Source organism: Phoxinus phoxinus, assembly GCF_949152265.1.
Source record: "Phoxinus phoxinus genome assembly, chromosome: 25".
NCBI classification, from domain to species: Eukaryota; Metazoa; Chordata; class Actinopteri; order Cypriniformes; family Leuciscidae; genus Phoxinus; species Phoxinus phoxinus.
The window spans coordinates 3,444,299-3,469,950 of NC_136900.1; the positions used below are offsets into that span (position 1 = coordinate 3,444,299).

The 25,652-nt window shown below is 39.2% G+C and overlaps 1 protein-coding gene and 2 long non-coding RNA genes across 3 annotated transcripts; 2 read left to right on the top strand and 1 right to left on the bottom strand.

The window, feature by feature from the left end:
* Positions 1-401: 401 nt before the first annotated feature.
* LOC306993724 (uncharacterized protein) lies at positions 402-20,770 on the bottom strand (the record flags this gene model as incomplete). The annotated part of the gene is made up of 7 exons (XM_079603720.1): positions 20,462-20,770; positions 18,691-18,797; positions 17,608-17,788; positions 12,632-12,775; positions 12,210-12,334; positions 12,030-12,043; positions 402-829 (listed from the first exon to the last, which is right to left on the bottom strand). Exons 1-7 carry the CDS (start codon positions 20,696-20,698, stop codon positions 402-404), a joined length of 1,236 nt encoding a protein of 411 aa, XP_079459846.1. The 5' UTR covers positions 20,699-20,770.
* On the top strand, positions 13,368-14,864 carry LOC306993305. Its single transcript, XR_013796427.1, has 4 exons — positions 13,368-13,552; positions 13,702-14,101; positions 14,543-14,599; positions 14,785-14,864. It is a non-coding gene; the product is annotated as an uncharacterized lncRNA (long non-coding RNA).
* Positions 15,517-17,609, top strand: LOC306993304. Its single transcript, XR_013796426.1, has 3 exons — positions 15,517-15,587; positions 16,296-16,355; positions 17,239-17,609. It is a non-coding gene; the product is annotated as an uncharacterized lncRNA (long non-coding RNA).
* Positions 20,771-25,652: the final 4,882 nt, after the last annotated feature.

Here is a 25,652-nt window from a genome sequence, read left to right on the forward strand (position 1 = left end):
TATGTTCCTATCGTAATATTGGAGTTTAATCACTGCCCATATTGGTTGGATGTGGGTTGTTTGTATTGTTACAATTCTCCAGCATAGTGTGTGTGTGTGTGTGTGTGTGTCCAAATAAAGTTGTGTTATACAACATCCTATTTACAATGTGATCACTGTCTGAACCTTCAGCTTTTTTTGGCCAATTAACGTTGCATTAAATGTCTTATATACAAATAATGGATAACATTACTTTTTTTACATAACTATGTTTTGACTTTTTTGTTCAGAATGAATAACGTTAAATAAGTAGAAAAAAAAGGTCAAGATCACTTCTCTCATCTATTCACTTTCAAAATGTGCTCTTATTCAGAGTTAGTGGGTGGCTCTTAAAAGAGCCGTTGAGGAACAAACACTGGACTTTATTTCTTTTTTGGCGCTGCCTTTTTTGGCTTGGCGGCTTTAGGCTTTGCAGCTTTGGCAGTCTTTGCCTTTTTAGGACTCTTGGCTGCTTTCTTAGCGACTGTTGCCTTCTTTACTTTCTTGGGGCTCTTCGACGCCTTCTTGGGGCTCTTTGTCGCCTTCTTGGGGCTCTTCGTCACCTTCTTTGCGGCTTTGGCTGCGGGTTTCTTGGGCGATGATTTCTTGGCGGCGGGCTTCTTTGCCGCTGCGCTCTTGGGCTTCTTGGCTGCAGCGGGTTTCTTGGCCGCGGGCTTCTTCGCTTTAGGAGCCGCTTTCTTCTTGGTCTCGGCTTGCTGCTTGTTGAGCTTGAATGAGCCCGAGGCCCCAGTCCCTTTGACCTGCACCAGTGTGCCTTTACCCAGATAGCACACGTACATCGCGGAGACGTCTGTGAAAGATCGTAGCATCTGGTAAACATCGCGTTCGAACGACCGTTTTTAATAGTTACTGAGCCGTCTTCCTTACCTCTATATGATGTCTATACGATGAGTCTTCAACATTTGAAATTGCATGTAGGATCGAGCAGATCAGCAGACGCGGCCGGCGGTCTATTATCACTTGGCTTCGCATTGTGCCACTCGCATGTAAACACGGATTTTTTTTTTTATATCAAATACATTGATGGCTCATTGTTCGTAGTTTATTAGCGTACAATTTGACAAGCATTAAAACCATTGTTGCGTTTTTCCCTTACCAGTACATGTGGGGAAAAAAAAAACAGTATTTTTACCTTTAAGAGATTTTGCATTGTAAATGCAGTTTCATTGATCCATTTTGTTTTACTACATTCATATTTACGAGGGACATTTTTATTTTATTATTCTGTACTGAAAAAAAATAAAGCTAAGCATAAATACAACATGGATTTATTTTAATTAAGCTTTCAATGATTTAAGTGCAACTTTATCCTCTTACTGGATACAAATCAGAATATATAAATAAAACTCTCAATGAGCAAGACAAAGGTGGCAAGTGGCAATGGTAAGGAAAACACTTGTATGTATGAGGAAGAAGCCCTAGGAGGAAACAATACACACGTTAATTTGATTCATATTACCTCACAGATTTAATGCCATTTACTTTCCAGAGAATTGATTCAACTTTTACCATCTTTAAATAATAAATATATATATATATATATATAAAAGGAAGGACACAATTTAATCTAGTAACTGCTGAATATAGTCACAAATAAGGTTTAGTAACTACTCTGGCTTTCACTGATGACTTGGTGCTGATTGGAGGATCTTGGAGTAATATGACCCACACCTTTCTCCTGCTGGACGAGTTCTGTCAGAACACCTACACGATAGTTCCCTTCTCTAGGAAGTGTTGCAGCTACCCTAATACCGGTCTCAAAGATTATAATGAGCTTTAATAGAACAATCCAAAACATTTGCAATGAAAAAGGAACAGATTGTGCATGGCAGACACTGGTTATTGACTACATATTTTATTGCATATTTAATTAAACATTGATGGCCAGGTGGGTGTGGGAATGAAGGTGGACTAGAGGTAGATCTGCATCTTAGGATGAACCATCTCCTAAAGCTGTTTTGGTGGAGAAAAGAAAAAGATGTTAGAGCATTTCATAAGTAAAAGTTACTGTGGGTTTAAATATACGTATTTCTCACAAACAATATTGGGTCGTCAACACCATTTTAAATGTAGAAACATGAACAACACGGTCAACAATAGATACTACACAACTGTGGCATTGAAATCAGATTAAATCTCACAGTATTTAATAAAAAAATATATTTTGTTTTGCTCATTTACCAGTATGGCTGTGAAAGCTGACAAAGAAACCAAATTTGCCTTGATCTTTTGGTATATAAGAGGTCTTTGTACCATTAAAACGAATCATTTATTTAATCAAGCTCTAAATACAGCTCGTTCTGGATCCATGGTAAGAAGTGACGTCACGGTACGAAGTGACGTACCAGCGTTTGCATATAGACCGCCACCGGCACAAGACAGCTACGCTTAAAGCGCAAGACAACTACGCTCATTTCGTATCATTGTCGCGCCCGCGTGCCTCACAAGTGTTCAGTCGCCGGACAGCGAGTGGGTCTGTGTACAGAGATATTACGATGCCACAGATGTGCTGTTCCTGGCTGTGGACAAACAACATCTTTGAATACGATGCGAAAGATCGAGTCGTCAGGGAAAAATGGATGCACTTTATTTTTTGCGGACGTCTCAGTCACGGCAGTGTTAGTTTAAGCGTTTGTTCTATAATGTTACGTTTGAAGGATGACTGTTTTGAGAACAAATCCCAAAATGATGCTGGCTTTGCCAGAAAACTGTTGCTCAAAGATAAGTCCGTGCCGACTATTCTGGGCTCAACAACGACGACGCAAACTGTAAGTAATGTATTTAAAACTTTAAATTACTTTAAATACGCCGAATCCGCAAATATTCTGGCTGGGGGCGTTAATAATTGATGCATAGGCACTGACGTTAGCCAATCATAACAGTGGGCGTTAACACTGAACTCTTAAAGGGGAAACACCCCCAAAACAGACAGTTTGAATCAGAGGATGAGAAACAGGGTGGGAAAAGGTCATAAATCACTACATTTTAAAAGTTTTTTGTAAAAAAAACTATAGTAATACTATAATTGCACCTAAGGGAACATAATAAAATAAAAAAACCCATGTCATGACCCCTTTAAGCTGTCCACTGAGTGTAAATAAGGTGTGGCCCCTTTAAGAGCTGCGCGCTCCCTGTTGAACTGTCTGTGTATTGTAGGCCTATGCGCCTCGATACCCCATGTCCGCGGGTTATTTCTGTTTGATTCTGATTTTTATCTTATTTTCTTTATCAAGTACCGCTGTGTAGAACGTGTGATAGACAGTTACACGAGTTCGATTGGGGAATAAAGTGCGAGTTGTAAGATGCCAATCGCCTCCGTGAGTCTGTCTGGCCTCTGCAATAACTTTAGCTGTGAGCTAAAGTATCCCTATTGTTCTTCCTGACACTTACATAATTTGATAAATAAAAATAAAACGGCAAGGTGTTAACCTAATGTAAGGAATAATTGACTTCAGGCGGTTGAATTATTAGAAAAATAATGCACACCCGAGGTGGTAATGCGGTCACGACGCGAAGCGGAGTGGCCGTTATACTACAGTTACCACACCTCGAAATATTGTTCAGATGATGCATTTCAAGACGTTTGTAAAGTTTTTGTCATTAAAACGCTCTTGTATGTAGGACTAATTCCTTGCGCATCTAAACCCATGTTCCATTGCTAATTCCAGAAGGTCATTGTAGAGTTAGTAACGGATGTTTGAGCCGCTGATAGCAGAGTAATGCTGGGACACACACTTAACGACTAGAAACGTTCTCTGACTGTTAATGCAGCATTTTAAACACCGCTGTGAACAGACTGAACGCGCTGAAAACGCGTGCATGATCAGTCATAAGTAGTGTTGTCACGATACTAGAATTTCTAACTTCGATACCTTGAAAAATATCGATATTCGATACCATTTTCGATACCACAGAGAAAATAACTGCCACAATATTAAGGGGGTATTTTTTTTTATTTAAAGCTAAATATAACAAGTCTAGAACATGACAATGAGGTATATTTTACATGAACAAAAATGTCCTGAGTTCTATCTGTTAATATTTTTTAATTGGACCAGGGCTAACATGACCCGTTGTATTTGTATAACCTACTGTTATCAAAGATTAAAATATAGCCTACTTTAACAGTATCAAATTGGAGGATAGAGTGTCAGTAATGTATAATAATAAGATTAAACATTCAATTTTCAGTTAAAGGCATTTCATTATTGAATTCAGAGATGCCATTGTCTAGCTGTTTAGTTTAATTAATATATGTGTAATCAAATTGATGATAATCGCTAATGAAGGCAAATTGCAGAATTAAATAATTTTCTGAATAAAGTTAAATAGGCACAAGTTAATTTACATTTGACCACAGTTAAAATATTTACTCAGTCAGATTATGTTAACTTTAAGAATTACGGTGAAAAAAAAATGACAACACAGACTCATATCAACAACAATACTAGGCCATCTTGGTTAATGTTTCAGAAAAGTTAAAATGAGAAGAGTTACAGTGTTTCCTTTAGGATTTTTTTAGCAGTGGGGAAAGGTCTGTCCAAACAACAAACACCCCTGATGCTGAGCGTAGCCTATGCTTGCTAAATGGTACCCCTGGAGCCTGTTCCTTAAGTCTGTTTTCACCTATACAATAATTTAAAAAAATGAGTGATGTGAGGGATTATTGATAGTCAAACAATCTTTTGGGTGCCCGCAGCCCGCTCGCAGTGTGAAGCGCGTGTCTGCGCTATTCTCCCCGCTCGCAGTGTGAAGCGCGTGTCTGCGCTATTCTCCCCGCTCGCAGTGTGAAGCGCGTGTCTGCGCTATTCTCTGACATACCCGCTCGCAGTGTGAAGCGCGTGTCTGCGCTATTCTCCCCGCTCGCAGTGTGAAGTGTGTGTCCGCGCTATTCTCCCCGCTCGCAGTGTGAAGCGCGTGTCTGCGCTATTCTCCGACATGCCCGCTCGCAGTGTGAAGCGCGTGTCTGCGCTATTCTCCCCGCTCGCAGTGTGAAGTGTGTGTCCGCGCTATTCTCCCCGCTCGCAGTGTGAAGCGCGTGTCTGCGCTATTCTCCGACATGCCCGCTCGCAGTGTGAAGCGCGTGTCTGCGCTATTCTCCCCGCTCGCAGTGTGAAGTGTGTGTCCGCGCTATTCTCCCCGCTCGCAGTGTGAAGTGTGTGTCCGCGCTATTCTCCCCGCTCGCAGTGTGTAGCGCGTGTCTGTGCTATTCTCCCCGCTCGCAGTGTGAAGCGCGTGTCCGCACTATTCTCCGACATGCCCGCTCGCAGTGTGAAGCGCGTGTCCGCACTATTCTCCGACATGCCCACTCGCAGTGTGAAGCGCGTGTCCGCACTATTCTCCGACATGCCCGCTCGCAGTGTGAAGCGCGTGTCCGCACTATTCTCCGACATGCCCACTCGCGGTGTGTTTTTACGCGTGTCCGCGCTATTCTCCGACATGCCCGCTCGCGGTGTTCTTTATCAATCAACCAAAGCCGGTCGCGGGGGCGCCGCCCTCGCCATCTTTCCATTCCATTCACTTTTGCTATTTAACCAGAGCGAATGAGACGAGTGCTTCACGTGTGGTGTTTGTCAACGCGCCTTTGGTGAGAAGTGAAAGTGACCGCTCTGCTAGTATCGATACTTCGGGAAATTAGTATTGGTACCGTTCAGATATTTCAGTATCGATATTTATCGAAATTTTTGACAATAGTCATAAGTATCAAATTACATTCATAACCGGCCTTACAGTAAGTCTGTCCCTGGCTTTATGCTTTATTTTTTATTTCATCACCTTATCTGTTACCACTGAAATGTATTTGTAATGTATTTTTAAGTTGCAACTTACATCTGTGTCGTTCTGTTTGGTGAAATGGTCCCACACACTACTATTTTCTGCACGCTTCCTCCTGTCGTCTGCCCTGGCTCTAACCTCGAGTGTGTTGGCCTATAGCCTTTACTTTCTGCAAACCTTGTGAGCGCGCAAACCCAAACGCTGTGACCTCGCGCCGAATGTTTTTATTGGTTTATTAAGTACAAACGGGCGAGTTATGAAAGATTGAGTGAGAGGGATTTGTTCACTTCACACAAAAAGATATTGAAATGAGATGCTAACTGTAGTAGCGTTTAGTCCACTGTCTATAATAGACTAATTTAGAGATCAAATTTTATTTTTTTTAACCGACTGCCGAAAACTTTGATCGGTTAACGTTGATACGGTCAACCATCGGTCAAACGGTCATCGGTTAACATCCCTAATCCAAATAACACGCGCTGAGTGAACGATCAGCAATCAAGAGCATTCAACAGAAGTGCTCTCTCTCTCTCTCTACGGTCAGTTATCGTTAATAATAAGCTACATGCCTCGTTTTACTTTCTTTGCCATTGACATCCGACTGAACTACAAACTTTCCACTGAGCTCCACTTTTGTGGGCTACGATTCGATACTTTTTTGCTACTTTGTAATAACTTTCTGGGGCCAGCGTTTCTGGAAATGAACGAGGGTAAATTATTTTTTAGACCTGACTAAATAAAATTTAAGACCTCGGATGAAAATCTGGCCGTTTTTAAGACGTTTTAAGGCATTAAATGTAAAGTTCAGAATTTTTTACTTTTTAGGACCCCGCGAAAACCCTGTTACTGAGCGCGTACACCCGAAGTTTACAGGCACTAAAAGCCTGTCTAACAGCGCCTGGTTACTGGACTAAGTTATCTTTCCGAGTCTTATTGCGCTAAAACTGGCAAATACACACAAGGTTTACATAAGCCCTATTCGCACGGGATTAGTATTATCTATGGACCTCGTGTGATTTAGAAATTACCCCACCGACATCTGAATTTCGTGTGGCGCATTCGCACGGGATAAGCGAAGCCTGTGATTCTACTCGAATTTACTGACTTTTCTCCCGGAACCCGGATATAAAGAATGTGGCTAACCAGACAGTTGCTGGTCCCCATTGACTTCCATAGGAAATAAATATACTATAGAAGTCACTGGAGTACATCAACTGTCTGGTTACCCACATTCTTCCAAATAACTTATTTTCAACAGAAGAAAGAAACTTAATCGGTTTAAAACAACTTGAGAGAGTAAATGATAATAAGAATCAATGTATAATTTATACAGTGAAGTCTATGTTGTTTTATTTGCATACGTGTTCATTTAATTCCTTTCTTCAATGCTGTTAAATGCACCTACTGTAACTTAAAAAATAAAGCACTGTTTATTTAATTTGTATATTAAGTTGTGTATGTGTATCTTTGTTCTTAATATTTAATAAAGAAAATAATGACAAAGATTTTTATCTTCGCCACTTTGGCCTTAATGTCTGCCATTCTTTTTTATTTTATATTTTGTTACCTAAGGCTGTTTTTAAAATAGGGACATTAGTTTGGCTGTAATGCTCAGTCACTTGCAAAATAGTAAAACCAACATGAAAAAGAATCGTGATATTCCTGAAAAAAATCGTGATATGATATTTTTGCCATATCGCCCACCCCTATTTGTAACTATTTATTAATCTTTGTTAATGTTAGTTTCATTTTTTGTTTGTTAGTACACAGTACAAAGGTTTTAGGCCTATTTGTTAACAATGTATTAGTACGTTGAAATTAATATCAACTAAGATTAATAAATGCTGTAGAAGTATTGTACTAAGGTAGTTAACTAATGAACCATATTTCATGTAGTGTTACCTATGTTTTTTAAGTCATTTTAAAGGCTGTCGTTCACTTGGATAATGGATCTATTTTTATTACCACAATTTGTATCGGATTACTTGATTAATCGATGGAATAATCAGTAGAATGCTTGATTACTAAAATAATCGATAGCTACAGCACTAGTTAATCCTTCTGGAAACGTTTTGAACGGCAAGATACATTGTTAATTGTGAAAATCTATATATTAAATACATCAACGTTACTGCAGCAAAAAAATTAAGTACCTGATAGTGGAGTTTGTGGGAGAAGAGACAAGATCTATAGCAAAATGATGGCCTCTCACGTTCCATACAAAGACCAGTCGCTGATGGAGGCACCACAGCCAATCAGGACAGGAGTTCTGTGCGAGTCAGGTAAGCAGAACAAAATACACTGTAAATAATCAGTATTAAAACAAAAGGTTAAGTCACTAGTACATGACCTTCCATGGCTTATTGCTTCCATAAATTAAATTTAGGAACTTAATTTTTTCATAATATTTTAACAGCGGTGGAAAGTAACTAACTACAAACCCTTTCTTTACAGCATTTTTTTATCTACTTTCTCAAAAAGGATGATTTCTGTCTTTTTTGAATGGCAGTTCCCAAAACTGGAAGCGTCACCCATGATTCTTAACACAGTAGACTAGCCAGGAAAAAGGTGGATAGAAAAACTTTTAATTATTAATGTGTAGTGAAGAGCCATGCATGGATTTACCTGTGGTTGCCGTGACCTAAAAATATAAAGCAAAAGCAAGAGTTAAAGAACCAACTCATAAATATATTTTTATAAACATTGAAAGGGATTTTACGTCACTCAAAACTAAAAGATAACGACACATACAAAATCATAGCAGAGCATTTTTTTTTCTTCAGCCGGGGAAATTCGAGACTAATATTAGTAAATTTGTCTCTTTTGAAGATCAGACTCATTGCCAGTCACTGCCTGAAATAAAAGAGGGCTGCCAACTCACGCATTGTCACATTTCACACGCTCTAACATCCATTTTCTCGCTCAACTTACCGAAATGTATATTCCTCATACATAATATTGACCAATCAGTGTTTTTCAACCACGCAAAGAGGTCAATATAACAGCTGGAGAACAATTATGTCACATAACATTTACCTCAGGAAAGCCATTTAATGACAATAATATATCACGTTATTTTGGCTAGAAAAAAGAGCTATCTGAGTATTTTGCTAATTATGTGTAGGCCTACTATATTACATATTTATAATATGTTTTACTTGTATCATTAAATGCAGTTATTGTGATAAAAAACGCATAATATTGAATTACTTTTTTTTTCACTGCTGAAGGTGGGTGCCTTCCAATCAATTTACTTGCGTTGCCATAGGAACGCTTCGGCTTTTGCCACCCGGAAGAACGTCTGTTACTGTTGTGATGTCATGGTGAATTGTCATACAAGCAAGGACAAAAATAAAACAATTTATTTTAATTCTCTATTAAAATGTAGCAAAATGAATAAACGCTCTGATCATGAGGACATTGGATTCCCCGTATCTAGCTCAGAAAAAATAAAATAAAATGAATGAATGTCACGTGACCTTATACTATATATACACGATGACGTTATAATTTGCATCAGATGACCGTTATTATTTCCTCAGCCTACTGTACACTCGACATTTTGATCAATAATCCAACATTAACATCCTGTAATTACCAATTAACTGTATATATTTTGTATCAGTTCATTCGTTGTATGTGTTTTTACCAGTGTTGTTTTATTAATTAATTATTTGCCGGCTTTAAGTTTGTTTGTCTTCAGTTCGTCAAGTTGTTGGTAAGTATGAATTAAGCAGCCTTTTGACATCTTGAAGTTTATTATAAAGAATTATTATACATAATATAACACAAAGACACATTAAACCACAAATACAAACAACGTAGTAAAAAAATACCGGCAAAGATTAGGGTGCGTTTTTCCTTTCCTCACAAAACAGCTGTGAGTGACGACAACACGGAGCGGGAAAAAAAAGCTGCTCTGATTGGTTTAGACCGGGGCGTGCAAACTTTGTCCTAGAAGGCCACTTTTCCCTATAGTTTAGCTCCAACTTGAGCTCAACACACCTAATAAAAGCTTGATTAGCTGGTTCAGGTGTTTAATTGGGGTTTGAGCTGATTTCTTCAGGACAAAGGCACAACAGGAGCAAGATTGTAAAGAGATTATAAAAGTTAACGTACAAATGTGAAGCGCTGTTCTACTTAACACTGGTTTCCGAAACCTTAAGTGGACGTTATCGAGTGTAAAATCACTCCCATTTTGTACACTCAACGGCTGTCCTAAATCGCTTAACGTTACTCGCTTTCCTTCACTCCTCCGAATTAACTGTGTTAACCGTGTGCCGTAACGTTACCGTACCATGCAGTGGAAAAGCGCCATTGGCCCAATGCAGAGCCATAGAGAAAGACGATGTGTGCACGAGGGGGAGAGCGGCCCGGATTAAGTTACACAAGCACTAAACATGATGCAAAACTTACTTTTTTTGACTAAACTCATGCAAAACACACCATTTGTTAAAATGCATGATTAACAAGTCGTGTTAAACACGATTAAGTTACCTTCATCATGAAGATGACACTCATCAACGTCCTCCATCGACTCCTCTCCTGACCGAATGACGGTGGCGCGCGCGCGCATATGAAAGTGACATCAGCAGCGAACAGCCAATCGCCCTGCAACAGAGAATCGGAATTCACTTCTCGCGAGACTAAGCGCTATTCAATACTAGAATATAAAATACATAAATGCATTTAGACAGCAAGAAGAAAATATCTTGCTATAACAAAAACATTTGTTTGTCATATACTCCACAATATAAACTAACTAAAGACTCAATTTATTTAATTAAAAGAAATGCAGTAAAACGGCAAAATTGTATAACGAATTAATAAACTTTTTTTATTTTAAAATGCTATTTATTCCTGGGACATTCTTTTGGAAATCATTCTAATATTATTTAATGCCCAAGTAACATTTCTTATTATCAAAGGATTATCACCATAACTCCAGGAATAAACAATTTTTGTAGATATTTACATTAGATGATTTTGTAAAAAAAATACAATTGTGTTTATTTTGATAAAAAAAAAAATATATATATATATATATATATATGTACCCTGTCTAAACATAAGAGACTTATTTCAAAAACTATATACATTTTGTTCTTACCAGTCTTAAACTTGTGCAGACTTTATGCAAAAACCTGTAAGGGCCGTTTCACCAATAAAAAATAAAATAAAAAAATTCAGTAATTTCACTTTAATAGAAAGGTATAGGTCCTCCTGTTCATATCCATTAAAAACATAGGAGCCTCCTAAAAAAACTCACCTTCAGAAAATATTCAGATGGAATTTCGGATGGCTTTTGCATCCGAAGTTTTCCTCCTTTGAGTGCAACTGATGTTTTGAAGTGCATGTATTTACATAAATTGTGTTGATGCAGTTTAGTAGTCTTGGCAGGCCAAACAACAAAAAAAGGATTTGTTTCTGTTAAGGTCTTAAAACTATGGCTTGCAATGAACCATCCTATTGGACACTGAGAAGAAGAGCAAAGGACAAGGTGGATCAACAACTGCAGACAATACAAACAACAACTTGGGGAAATGAGTTGGGCTGCTTGCACAGTGACAATACCGGTCAATGTCAAATTGACGAAGACACATTTATGGACTGTCTCTCTCATATTGATGAGAATGAAGGTGTCAATATGGCAAGTGTTCTTGACGACAGTGAATCAGACACTGAGTCCGAATCTGATCCAACTTCCTTGGAAGACGATTTGGCAACTTGGGCAACTGAACAAAAAATCACACACGTTGCATTGAATTCGTTGCTAGACATACTGCGTCAGCACAGTTTAAATCTGCCAAAAGACTCCAGGACATTGCTGGGAACAATGCGTTTCAACCCTGAAATACAAGTCAAGGCTGGTGGTCAATATTACCATTTCGGATTGCTGAAATCCATTACAGAGGTGCTACATCAGAACAGAGAGCTTCTGAGCAACACTCACACGCTGCAACTTCAGGTCAGCATAGATGGTTTTCCCCTCTTCAAGAGCTCAGCAACACAGTTCTGGCCCATTCTAGGAACACTGCAAAATATCAGACAAGAGGAACCAGTGACAATAGGCTTATTTTGTGGCACATGTAAACCTACCTCCCTAACTGAGTATCTTGAAGACTTCATCGCTGAAGTAAATGAATTGGCCAATGGATTCGACTTTGAAGGAGTGAAGTTAACTTTACAACTGTCATCAATGGTTTGCGACGCACCTGCTCGTGCATTCCTGAAAAATGTGAAAGGGCACACGGGCTATCATGGATGTGAAAAATGCACAGAGGATGGCGTGTACCTGGAAAACAGGATGACATTTCCAAGAAGTGACTTGCCTCGAAGAACCAATGAGAGCTTCAGAAACAAGACCGATTCTGATCATCACCGTGGTCTCTCACCCCTTGAAGAAACGTCCCTGGATATGGTCTCTGGCTTTCCCCTCGACTACATGCACCTCGTGTGCCTCGGAGTCATGAGACGGCTTCTCCACTTGTGGCTGAAGTTGGGTCCTCTCACTTGTAGGCTGTCGGGTTTTCAAATAAACACATTAACAGAAAGGTTGGTGAATGCGCGCAGATATGTCCCCATGGAGTTTGCACGGAAACCAAGGGCACTGAAGGAAATTGATAGGTGGAAGGCAACAGAGTTCAGGCAGTTTTTACTGTATACGGGACCTGTCATGATGAAGGATCTCCTCACCACAGAGGTGTACAAAAACTTCATGCTGCTTTTTGTGGGAATTTTCATCCTGTGCAACAACAGTTTCATTGAAGATTACTGTGATTATGCAAATGAAATGCTAGTTCTTTTTGTCACTCACTTTGGGCAACTGTACGGTCCACAGTTCTTGTCGTATAATGCACACTCCCTCGTACATCTTGCAGATGATGCAAAAAAGCATGGCATTCTTGACAACTTCAGTGCTTTCAAGTATGAGAATCACCTGAACAAACTCAAAAGACTTCTGAGGAAACCAACATGCCCTCTGAGTCAAATAATAAAAAGATTCTCAGAGATGCAAAGAAGCTGCAAAACACCTCAGAAAACCAGGCCACATCTGCTCAAAAAACAGCATGCGAACGGTCCTCTCCCTGCATCCTTTCATGAGGCGACTCAATATAAAGAGTTGAGGACAAGCCCTTATACTCTTAAACTAGACCAGGCAAACAGTCACGTCTACATCGGCGGCAAAGCTTCTAAGCTCCAGAACATTATTTCATTCAAGGATGAAGTTTATGTTGCTTACAGCACCTTCAACAACCAGGAATCTTTCTTTGACTATCCTCTACCATCCTCTACACTCGGCATCCATTTAGTTGGTGACCTCTCAACAACCGTTGAGTTCTGCAAGTTTGAGGAAATAGAGAACAAAATTTTTCTTGTCCCATATCAACATCATTTTGTTGCAATTCCTCTTTTACATTCAAATTAATTATTTATCAGTGATTTTTGTTACATAGTTTATGCATTTGGATTACATAGTTGAAAATTTTATCAGAGTAATTAAATAATATGGGTTTCAGGCTAAAAAAAAAAAAAAAAAAAAAAATGTACCTAATAGTGGAGTTTGAGGGAGAAGGTACAACTGGACCAATTGCCAAGTCATGGTACGCAGACGGCTACTCCTGGTGGCCTCCATACAAAGACCTTGACAGGGTGTTGAAGAGCGTCAGAACCATGGAGGAACCACAGCCAGAGAAAGGGTGGACCCGTCACAGAACCAGAATCCTGCATGAGTCAGGTAAGAGCAAATTATACTGTAAATTAAACATGATCTTGCCCAGCATACCTGTATTTCATTTCATTTTTTGTTCTATACTGTACAATGTGATCTCACATAGCTCTAATAAACAACATGTAAAAGCTCCAAAACTGTATTTCATTTGTCAGCATCTTTTCAAAATGTGGCCAAAAATTGGAAGGCAGCCAGCTACACATCTGACATAAATTCAGAACCTGAAATTGCCAGAAAAAGGATTCCCAAGTAAGTAACAAGACAAAATAAATGGTTTAACACATGGAAATCCAATAATTAAGGTATTTTTGATGAAATCTCTGAGCTTTCTGACCATTCAGCATATTTACGTAGCTTTGACTTTATACAGTGAAGAGCATCCAATTGTACTTTTTCTTTGTTTCTCTAGAAAGAAAACATGCTCTGATCTCATCTACTCATCAGATGATGAGGCACCAGAACCACCACCCCTTAAAAAAAAAAAAACTGCAGGCAAAGAAAGTGTTCCTCCAGCACCTAAACCTCCAGCACTTCCTAAACGCACCAAAAAAAAAGGTAATAGAAAATAACTTACATTTTTTTAATGTTAATGAAATGAATGCTATGAATAACAATACACTTTCCATGTCGACTCAACCAAAGGTAAAAAAATATATATATACACGATTCTGCAGAGGGTGTGTGGGGGTAGGGGGGTTAAAATTACGATTTTGACCTGATATTTGGAGCCAAAACACAGGGCGTTTAGAAAGATAGCAGCATCGTTATTTTATTTTTACAGAGAGATTGGTAGTCTATTAGTAAAAATCTGTTGACTTCAGTGATCTTTGCTGCATGTGTCAATGGTGACAGTTCCAAAAAAATTCATCCATGACATTCAATATTATACTATTTTTTTATTTTCTGAAATTTGGTTGATTTGATGATTGATGAAATAAGTAAGATTAAAAGTGCATAACAGCCAGATTAAAATAAACGAAATGTCCTTATTATTAGGTCCTGTTGTGCAAACTGAGGTTTTCCAGAGCAAAGCTGTAAACCATTTAAGCAACTGTAAGTCTTAAGTTTCTCTTTTATCTTATTTAAATTTTTTATCCAAATCTACAATGATTACTCAAAGATACAACTATGTCAGCGGTTCTTCATCCTGTTCCTTGGAACTATGTAATTGTTGAAACATGCAGCTGCACAAATATATCAAAATGAACATTGCTAATGACCAAATAAACTGTCAACAGTATTTGTCAATCAGCAACAAAGGGAAACGGAAGAGCAACAGCAGACCTGGTGTGAGAGTCTCTCCAGCTTTCAAGGTACATTATTACCGGTAGTTGTATCTGGCTGTTGGGTATGCTCAAATGAAAATGCTTTTTTGAAGTTTTTAAGTTATGGGGTAATGCCCTGTCACAATTACACATGTTACAAGTGCAGCCTACCCATTCCACCTTTCTCAGCTCCAGTGTGTGTGTCTGAGGCAGAGCATTACGGAGACGGCTGGAGTGTTGATCCACCGAACACACAAGGTACAAGAGCATAATCAGCGATGAGTAAATCAGAAACACATTCACAGAATTTAAATGCAATATAAAACTAAATAACATCATATTTTTGTTCAATCCATAGAGCACACAATTTCTGTCCTGAGAACATCAGGGGACAACCAAGGAAGAACACGGAGTAAGATTACTGCACATAAATTCACTTAAGTAAATTTTACAATTTGACACCCCTTACCCAAATAGAGTCAGTTAACAGATCACAGTTCAGATTGCAATTGAAATGCACTTTAAAATAACTGCAAAATGATTTTTGGACAAATGTAGCCAGATTTAAGGCACTGGGACGACTCAACATAATCCACCCTTGTTAAGATAGATGCTGAAATGAATGTGTCCCGCTGAGTGTGAAGCAGGCCTTAGTGTGTTATTTTACAAATTTAACAAGTGAATCTTACCTACTCTACCTTCCTCAGCTCCAGTGGGCATCTCTCAGGCAGAGCATCATGGAGCCGGCTGGGGTGTTGATCCACCGAACACACAAGGTAAAAGCATTTATTACAATAAGTAGGAGGAAACAAGACAGGCTTGTAAAAAACGGCTGGTAGGGACTACACAAGCTCCCTCCTGGGTTAGTGACATTACTAACCCTAAAAATGACATAAACCCTGACCCCGGGAACACACAGTCCATGTTGAGAATAGGAAGAGTTGTTGTAGTCGAGCACATTTGTGAGTCTGCTCAAGCTGTCGCATTCGTCTTTTCACATGCAATACAGTACGTAACACAAATGCAATAGCATGTCACTCTGTAGGCATCTCACAACAGTTCCCACACAACCGATTTATAGATTATCATGACAGAATATGCTAATTGAAGATAGTTAACTCCACATCGGCAACATAAACTCATCAACTGACCATTCAGAAAAGTCCTGTTGCTTTACATGTCACTTCTTTTTGAATCTCTCCATCATTGTCCAACTCCAGTGTTTTATTATTTTCTGATATTTAAATTAACTACACATTTACACATTTTAGGTTGTGTTAACTTATGTTGGAAACAAGCAAATCTTACCTACTCCACCTTCCTCAGCTCAAGTGGGCGTCTCTCAGGCAGAGCATCATGGAGCCGGCTGGGGTGTTGATCCACCGAACACAGGTAAAAGAGCATTAATTACAATAGAAAAGGGAGAAAAAATCTTATTCACAGCACAAAATCTAAACCTGTTCATGATCTTTTCCACTCCATAGAGCACACATTCTCTGTCCTGAGACCCTCAGGTGATTGTGACCACCAAGGAAGATCACAGAGTAAGATAAGAAATAATGAAAAATAAATAAAAACAACAAATAACTGACACAGGCTGCATTTACACTTGGCATTAACATGCTTTCACAGTGATCCGATCACGCAGATTGGATCATATGGCACATTTACATTTGTTCACATTAAGTGGCCACTGTATCTGGATAACTGATTGGATTTCTGAAGTGTTGTAAATTTTTTGTTGGCCATATGAGTGTAAAATTAATTTGAAGGAATCTTACACTGGTTCAAACTAAGCTTCTGTACTGTATATGTTTGATTTATGTTGTGTTTGGGACAAAGCTTTTAATGAAGAGCATTTTTTTTTTGTAATTAGGCTCTCTAAGTATATCAAATTTTGGATTTATATTTATCGTCCAATATATCGTTATCGGCTTTCAGATATAAAGAATTAATGGTTATCGGTTTCGGACAAAATTTTCATATCAATGTATCCCTATTTTGGAGAGCAACTACTCCTAGTCACCCCCTGTCATTTCAAAGATTTGTACAATAGAGAGTATGTCAAGTAGAAACGATTTTGGGAGGTGCGTGCGCAGTCAGCAGTGAGGAGCCAGGCAAAAGTATAAAGATTATACTTTTTTCAAATGGATTTGACCGAATCAAGTGACTTCTGCAGCAGACTCAGCTGCAGGGGGTGCCAGGAATAGTCACACTCAAATTTGGAAATATTAGAACTGTACTCAAAAGAGCACTGATGTACTGATTGGAGATTGTTGGTAATGCCTGTGTAATAATGAATAAATTAACCATACTGTTCTTATAAGAAGTGAACAAAAATCAGTTTTATGGTTTTCGGTTTTATATTTTAGTGTGTGTTAACTTGTGTTGGTAACAAGCGAATCTTACCTACTCCACCTTCCTCAGCTCAAGTGGGCGTCTCTCAGGCAGATCATCATGGTGCCGGCTGGAGTGTTGATCCACCGAACACAGGTAAAAGAGCATTAATTAGACATGAGGAAATCAAACACATTCACAACATTTAAAGACAATCTAATATATATACACACACACACACAAATACATATAATTACATTATCTGTTCAAACAATAGTGCAAACCTTTTCTGTCCTGAGACCTTCAGGGAACCACCAAGGAAGAGAGGAGAGTATGTTTCCTACAAATTATATTTTTATATATATTGTTTTATGCTGTTATGAAAATCATCAGCAGCATTTAAGTGTTTACCAAAATCCAGTCTTGAGTATTGTACCACGTAAGTCATTTATCGATTTAAATGATCTTCTGTATTGCAGCTAGGGCAATTCTGGAAACACTAGAAAAAATGGACATGAAGATCAACCACCTGACTTCACTTGTCCAGTCTCTAGTGGGAAACAGGCGCATTCTACCGCAGATGCAGAATGACGAAGAGGATGACGTCTTTCCAATCGCATCTATTGAAGACCTAGACCGGCTGGAACAAAGTTTAGTTGACAGGGGGTTTATGCAGAGAATGGTAAGAATCAACTGAATTTTCAACCTACAACTACTAATGAAATGTACTGTGCATGTTTACACGCTTGTCAAAAGTCTGAAATTATCAAGATTTTGTAAAAAAAAACTAAAAAAAACGAGTTGTGCTCGTTCTTCTGCTCAGCAAGGCTGCAATTTATTTGATCAGAAATACAGTGAAAACAGTAACAGTTAAATATGATTAAACCTTTCCATTTTAATATATTGTCAAAAAACTACATTTTCAGCATCATTAGTCCAGTGTTACATTATATTCTAATATTCTGTTTTTCTCATTGGTTAATAGCCATTATTATTGGTGCTCAATTATTGATAATGGTTCTTATTATTATCAATGTTAAAATAGTTTTTGCTGCTTCATATTTTTGAGGAAACAGTTATCCTGTTTTTAGGATTATTTGATGAACAGTTCATTATTTAATGAACAGAAAATTCAAATGAAAGTTCAAATGAACAAAATGTATTTGAAATAAACGTAATGAAATGTGTTTGTCATTTAACATTGCTGATTAAAATGGTTACTTACCCTAAACTTTTGAATGGTAGTTTATCACAGTTTCCACAAAACTATGAATCAGCACAACTGTTTTCAACATTGATAATAATCAGAAAGGTTTATTGAGCAGCAAATCAGCATATTATAATGATTTCTGAAGGATCAAGTGCTGCTGAAAATTCAGCTTTGCAAAGCAGGAATTGCTTTTCAAAATAGAAAATTTGAATCAAGTCAATGAACAGACTTTCAAAAACATTACAAAATAATAATTATTCCAAAATTTTGACGGATACAAATAAAAGTACAGAAGAGGACCTCTATATGCTAAAATATTACTTAAAATGTACCTGTTGAAGGTGAGCAGATTATCCATCAGTGGCGGGCCAACAATGAAGAAGACCGTGTGGAGAATCTGCTTCAAGGTCTTCACCACGAACGTCGCCCGGGAACTGAACTGGTGCGGGAGAGGAGACAAGCGGGGGATAAAGTCATCGAACACCGGCTCACTCTTAATAGGCAAGTTCAAATGTTGTACAGATATGCATTAGATTTGATGGCGGGAAGTTAGTCAGGTAGGTTACAAGTACTTGTTAACATGTTCATATGAGGTAATAATCAAACATGTGGTAATACCAACAGCAACGTTCCGTTTGCAAATATAGTTAGCAAATATAATAGCTTGTTAAGAACTTAAATGAGGTTTAAACGTTCAGTTAAATAAGTCTTGGCCAACCACAGAAACGTACACGAAACAACGTGCTCACTATAGTTACCTAACAGGTGATTTCAATCAACATAACGTAATTTCAAAGTTTTTACATAACCGATCACAAACGCAATTAGTATATAAAATAAATGTCAATCTTTCCTCACAACTCGTCAGGACACATTCTCCACGCGTCAGCAACTGCAGTTTTACGTTGACTCACTCAGGAAGAGATTGACGCATCTGAACTCTCTGCATGTTTGATATATTTGACCAATTTATTCGGATAAAAAAATTAAAGTTTATTATTATTATTTTATGCAGCTTCAGCCATGAGGAATCCCGTCCTGTTGTCTCCAACGGAAGCAGAGGCAGATAAATACATCAAAGATTTCCTACGCTTGGCCCCAGGGAGAGTGTAATTTATGTTGTTCATATGTGTATTAGAGTGTATTGTTTTATTTGAATATCCTTATATGTTAATATGGCGTTCTGTTAATGTGGCCTTTTATAATTAATTAAAAGTGGTAATGAATATGATTAATTGTAAATATGTTGTCTATTAGTAATAAATGTATTTCTAAAAACGACAGCAAATGCGTGTTTTATTCTAGGTTCAGGAAAGCGTGCATGGTTACTTCACGTGCACAAAACAACTTGCTATAACTAACAGGTGATTATCATATATGATATATCTAACCCAATCAACATAACGTAATTTTAAAGATATAACCGACCACAAACGTCACACAAATAGTATTAAAATATATTTGTTTTATACATACCTCAAGCTAATTTTTCCTCACAACTCGTCAGCACGTCTTCTCCACGCGGCATCAGCAGCACATGGTTTAATGTAGACTCACGCAGGAAGAGTATTGTCCAAAGCCAGGTAAAAGTACATATTTACCGTGTTTGCAAGTACTTTTTAGAAGAAGCAGTCGAGTAACAGAAGAGGACAGCAGATTGTAAGTGCTATGTTTTCTCATTAGATTTTAGCGCGGTTTGCCGTTGCTAGGAAACATTGTTTTGTTTGCAGTGTTTAACGTGGTACACGCCTGCTGAAGTTGTGTTTGTTCTCGTACAGCGCGTGACCATTTGTAGCGGCTGCGTTTTATGGGAATTTTGTTAATGGAAGGAATTATTTATTTTAAACGATGTCTGGTCTACATAAATCAGATGTCTTGGAGATGTATGAACATCTGATGAACATCTTTAAAAGAGCGGATTGCCGACGTTCTAAATTATTTACGTCTTATTTACATAGCCTAGACGTCGTTCTAACAGCTGGCAAGGACGTCTCGGCGACGTAAAGCATATGAGCACACGCCCTAATATAAACGTCTTCCAGATGAAAACGACGACGTCACACAGATGTCTGCGCGACGTGCGTGTGCTATCTGGGTAGTCACCAGGCTCTTGATGGCGATCTTGACGCGGGAGTTGTTCTTCTCCACGTCGTAGCCGCCGGCAGCGAGCGCTTTCTTCAGCGCGGCGAGGGACACACCGCTCCTCTCCTTGGATGCGGACACAGCTTTGACGATGAGCTCGCCGACGCCTGGACCTGCTTTCTTGGCTTTCACAGCGGACTTCTTCTTGGGCGCTTTGGCCGGGGCGGCAGCAGCGGGTGCGGGAGCGGTTTCTGCCATTTCTCTCTAAGCGGATCAACAGACTGTTGAAAGACTTCCAAACACTGTCTGTCTCTAATTTCAGCGATGAATGGCGCTCGAGCGCGGCGCTGCGCTCTTAAATAGCACATGAGAACCTTATAGACTCAACCTGTCAGCGCGCGTCCACGAGCCCCTCATGCTTGTGTTTTCTTCTCTTACGTTTGGTTCAAAACTGGAGAGGTAAAATAGTTTGGCGCAGTCAAAACAAAGTGAACACCAAGCAGTGGTTCTGGGCTTTCAGTGGAGACTAAAATACGCGAGAGGAAATCTTTATTTTGCCTGCGTCAGATCAAATCCAAGCCGAGCATCAGCCACGGGGAAAAGCCGCGTGTAAATTTAATGGATAGTTTAAGTGGAAATGTTGATAAAAGCCTGAACGCCTCTTCGGTGTTTTCAGAAAACAGTCTGAAAGAGACTTTAATGAAATCAGTATCAGTGAGGGTCGTGAGGAGGCTTTCATACAGATGTTGTTTTGGGCAGCTTAAAGCACATCATCCGGAGGCTAGTCTCTCTGTGACTCTCATGTCTGGCCAGCAGATGATCTGTCATTAAAATACTAATAAGGTTTATATATATATATATATATATATATATATATATATATATATATATAAGCTGATGTACATAATTAAAATTGAAAATCGTCATATTTGTCTCTCCTTCATCTCAGTTTTCATCATGTGAATGAGGATCGTGTAAAAGCTCATCTGAACAATGAGATGCTCATTTAAGCACTGCAGACCAAGTGACTCATTTTTTTTTCTCACGGTTTCATATTTGCCTTGTACTAGCTTGTACTTTTTTGGACAATGTTTGTAACGTTGTGTTGAAGGCATTTCTTACATCATTGCTTCCTTAAGATGAATTGCTTGTTGTATTTCTCCACTAGTCGCTTAGGATAAAATCCTCTGCTAAATTAATAAAATGATAAAGAACAGGTCACTTATTGTAAGTTTGTTATATTTTGATTTAACCACTATTGAATGCTAATTCATAAAATAGTCATATAATTTGCACTATATGTATAATATGTTTGCACAGATGTTGATGTTTTGGTCAGGCTAGTTCAGCTCTAAACAAACACCAGATCAAGATAATGAAGGTGTTCAGAATTACACAGGCAGGTTACACTGGGATTTGTAGCCTACTAAAGTATTAGGACACTGGAGCTGAAGAGCTTATAATAACTAAGTTAAAACCTTTTGAATGAAACATTCAAAAACAATTCAAAATGTTGGCTAGTTTTGTTTGGTCTCAGTTGTTTAGAAGTTTTCACTTATTCCTAAAGTGTGTTTCTTGGAATTGAAACAACAGGGGATACGAGGGGATTCTAATCCAAGACAATATTGTTTCTGTTAGATTCATTGTCAGCTATAGAGAGCCTAAGTCCCTCCGGACCACCATGGGACCTTATTTCGGAAAAAAATATTGTATGTTAGTCAATGGCGAGAGACAACAAATAATTGTATCTCGGTTGAATTGTGAATTACACATATGAGGTTTGTCAATTTAAAAGATAAATTTTAAAGTCAAGAAAGTCACAGTTTGATGTAAAACTGTTGAGGTATAAGACTGCAAATATACGTATTACAAAGACTACAAACCCAAAAGGCGGCGGCGCACATGTGACGTCATACCTTTTCTCTCATTGAATGAAGCTAACTTTACTGAAGCTAGCTTTACTAAAACAAACGTCTGTCATTTTTCTAGTCTTAACGGTACGCCGTCATGCCTGAGTGTTTTGTATGCGCTAAGGTGACAGCCATGTTGGTGACGTACACAGTGTGAGACGAGAGATGGAGTTCATTGAGCGATTTTCACATAAAACTAAATGTTACTCTTCTGTTTTATGACAAACTGCGACTTTCTTGACTTTCATATATCAAATGGAGCACCTTCGGCAGGGCAGAGGTTGACCTCTTCGCCTCAGAAGACAACGTTCATTGCCCAACATACGCCACGAAGAGCAGGGACACGCTGGCCCACGGCGATTATGTTCCTAAGGTGCTTGCCGCTCCGTTCAGAGTGCAAGTTATTTTCCTGTCTGCTCTCCCTATATCTGATGACGAGAGAGACGCAAATTTTCTCTGCCCTGTCAGGGCTCTGAGGATTTATGTGGAGTGTTCTGCTGGTTTCAGACAATCAGAACAGCTCTTTGTATCCTTTGGTGGCCACGTTGGATAGTTGATGCTATTTCATTGGATTATGCATCCAAAGGCCTCTGTTGCCCCCTGGACGTTAGAGCTAACTCTACTAGAGGCATGGCCTCGTCCTGGGCTTGGTCCAGTGGGATTTCACTTCAGGATATCTGTATGGCGGCAGGCTGGGCCTCCCGTCTACTTTTATCAGGTTTTACAACTTAGAATTTCCCGCCTTACAGGCTAGACTGTTATCGGTTTAACAATGCCACTTGCAGTTACCTTGCCAGACTTAGGTCTGCATTAACTGTGCTACAATGTGCTAAGCATTCATTCATTATATGGTACAATAAGGGTTTGACTCCGTTCCCCCCTCACATGCTTCCATTAGGCCCACCGTTACGTTCGGCCGGAATATTCTGACTTACTCGTCTTATGAGCCTGGGGCACTTGCCCGGAGACGTTTACTGAGAAAGTTGTGAGCACGCACTGCGTTTTACAGGAGGTTCTCTCACAAGGGAACATCTCGGTTACTAACGTACTAACGTAACCTCAGTTCCCTGAGATGAGGGAACGAGTGTTGCATAACCTTGCCGTGCTTGTGCTCTGGTCTGGTATCGCTTCAGTCAATGACACCAAGACAACTATAGGCGGTGTGTTTTTTTTATAGCCATAAGCCACGGCCATTTTGGCGGGCTGTGATGCACGGAGGGTGCGAAACGCCCTTATTGGTTAATATGTCACAGCTGCCTCTCCGTAGGTTGCAGCAGTTGCCGCAGATCAGGCAATAACCGTGCAACCTGTCTCGCTTAGGTCTGCTTGCTGCAGCAAGTGCGTTTAAATGAAAAAATTAAAGGATTACATTTTGGCTTCAATCTTCTCGAGAAAAAGGATTTTCCCGTAGTGTAAGCTTAGGCTTACACAACACTCGTTCCCTCATCTCAGGGAACTGAGGTTACGTTAGTAACCGAGATGTTCCTTCATTAGAAAATGGCAAATAAATAATAAAAAACGTCCTGGTTACTAACATAACCTCGGTTCTCTCTAGAAGAGGGAACGAGTGTTGCGTAAGGTAACTTACGCTACGGGAAAATACATTTTCTCGAGAATACTGAATACTGAAAATGCAGAGCTATGTGTGCTTGAGAGCGTTTTGGCAGCGCAGTTTTTTTCAGTTGAGACGTTTCGTTGCTATGATACAGAATATCCGTTTGTCAGTGTGGTATTAGTCCTGCCCCTCCTCCACTGTGATTGGACGGTTGGGTAAAAAGTGACAGTTCAACTCTCGGCGACCTGTAAAAACCGCGAACGCTCAGCGCTTCAGCGTGAAAAAGACGCTTTGCGCCTCGTTACCGCTCATGGCGTTCTAGGTTGTAAAACCTTATAAATGTAGACGGAGAGGCCCAGCCTGCCGCCATATCTTGAAGTGAAACCCCACTGGACTAGGCCCACGAAGAGGCCATGCCTCTGGTGGAATGAGCTCTAACGCCCAAAGGACAACGAAGGCCCTTGGAAGTATAAGCTAACGCGATAGCATCAACTATCCACCTGGAGATGCTCTGTTTCGAGGTGGTTTTAGCGTGGCCACCAAAAGAAACAAAGAGCTGTTCTGACTGTCTGAAGGCAGCAGAACGTTCAACGTAAAATCTCAGCGCCCTGACCGGGCAAAGGAGATTCACGTCATTCTCGCAGTCAGACCCAGGGAGAGCTGACAGGGAAATAACTTGCGCTCTGAAAGGAGTGGCAAGAACCTTGGGGACATAACCATGTCTTGGTTTGAGGATGACTTTGGAGTCATTAGGCCCAAACTCAAGGCATGTAGCGCGCGCAGGTCGCCAAACCGTTTTACTGAGGCGAGAGCCATCTGGAAACCGGTTTTAAGCGAGAGATACTTTAGTCCCACAGACTGTAGTGGTTCAAAGGGGTCACGTTTCATGGCCTCTAGGATCGTGGAAAGGTCCCAGACAGGAACCGAAGGGGGTCGAGGAGGGTTTAACCTCCTAGCTCCTTTAAGGAAGCAGGCGATAAGGTCATTTTTTTGTTTGTCTTGATGCAAGTAATCAACTTTGTACTGTATTCACGTGATAAAAAGAATGAATAGGCGTATGAATAGGCTATATTTGGGTATTTTTCGAAACTTTCCCATAATGGGATTCTTCTGGGCTTTTTTCCCCTTACTCGGGACATATTGAGGATACAGAATCAGTTGAGTTTGCTTCTGTTGCAATTTATCCCACCTTTTTCATAAAATGACTGGACTAATAGGCTTTCAGAGAAAACTCCAAAGTTAGAGAACTAGTGCCCACCATTTCCTTATATTTGAAAAGTCATGCTTTAAGACGGAAATATAAAGAAAACGTTAAATATCATCTGTAAAAACAGCATGAAATTACTTGAGCTAAATTTAGTTCTTCTGGATTTAGTCAGTTTCTGTGTGTAATCACAGACTTGATGATGGTGAGATCAGATAAAAAAAATAAAAAATACATAATTTGAATACCGGTATGTTTTACTCAAGTCCAGATAATATAAAAAGTTACATGAAATGATGTTTTGCTGATTATGTTCCACTACTGAAGAGTTCAAATGTATGTCGAGTAAAGTTATGAAACATGATCCTGCATTTTAGCATTGCAGTTTTAATACAGTAATTTTGTCTGTGTCGCAATTGTTTGTGTTTTCTAAATTCACATTATAAAAAGGAGAAAAAAAAGAAAGAAAGGTAAAGAACACTGATACACACAGGCATATACAGAAGATATAACAGATGTACCACTCTGTTATTTATTCATTTT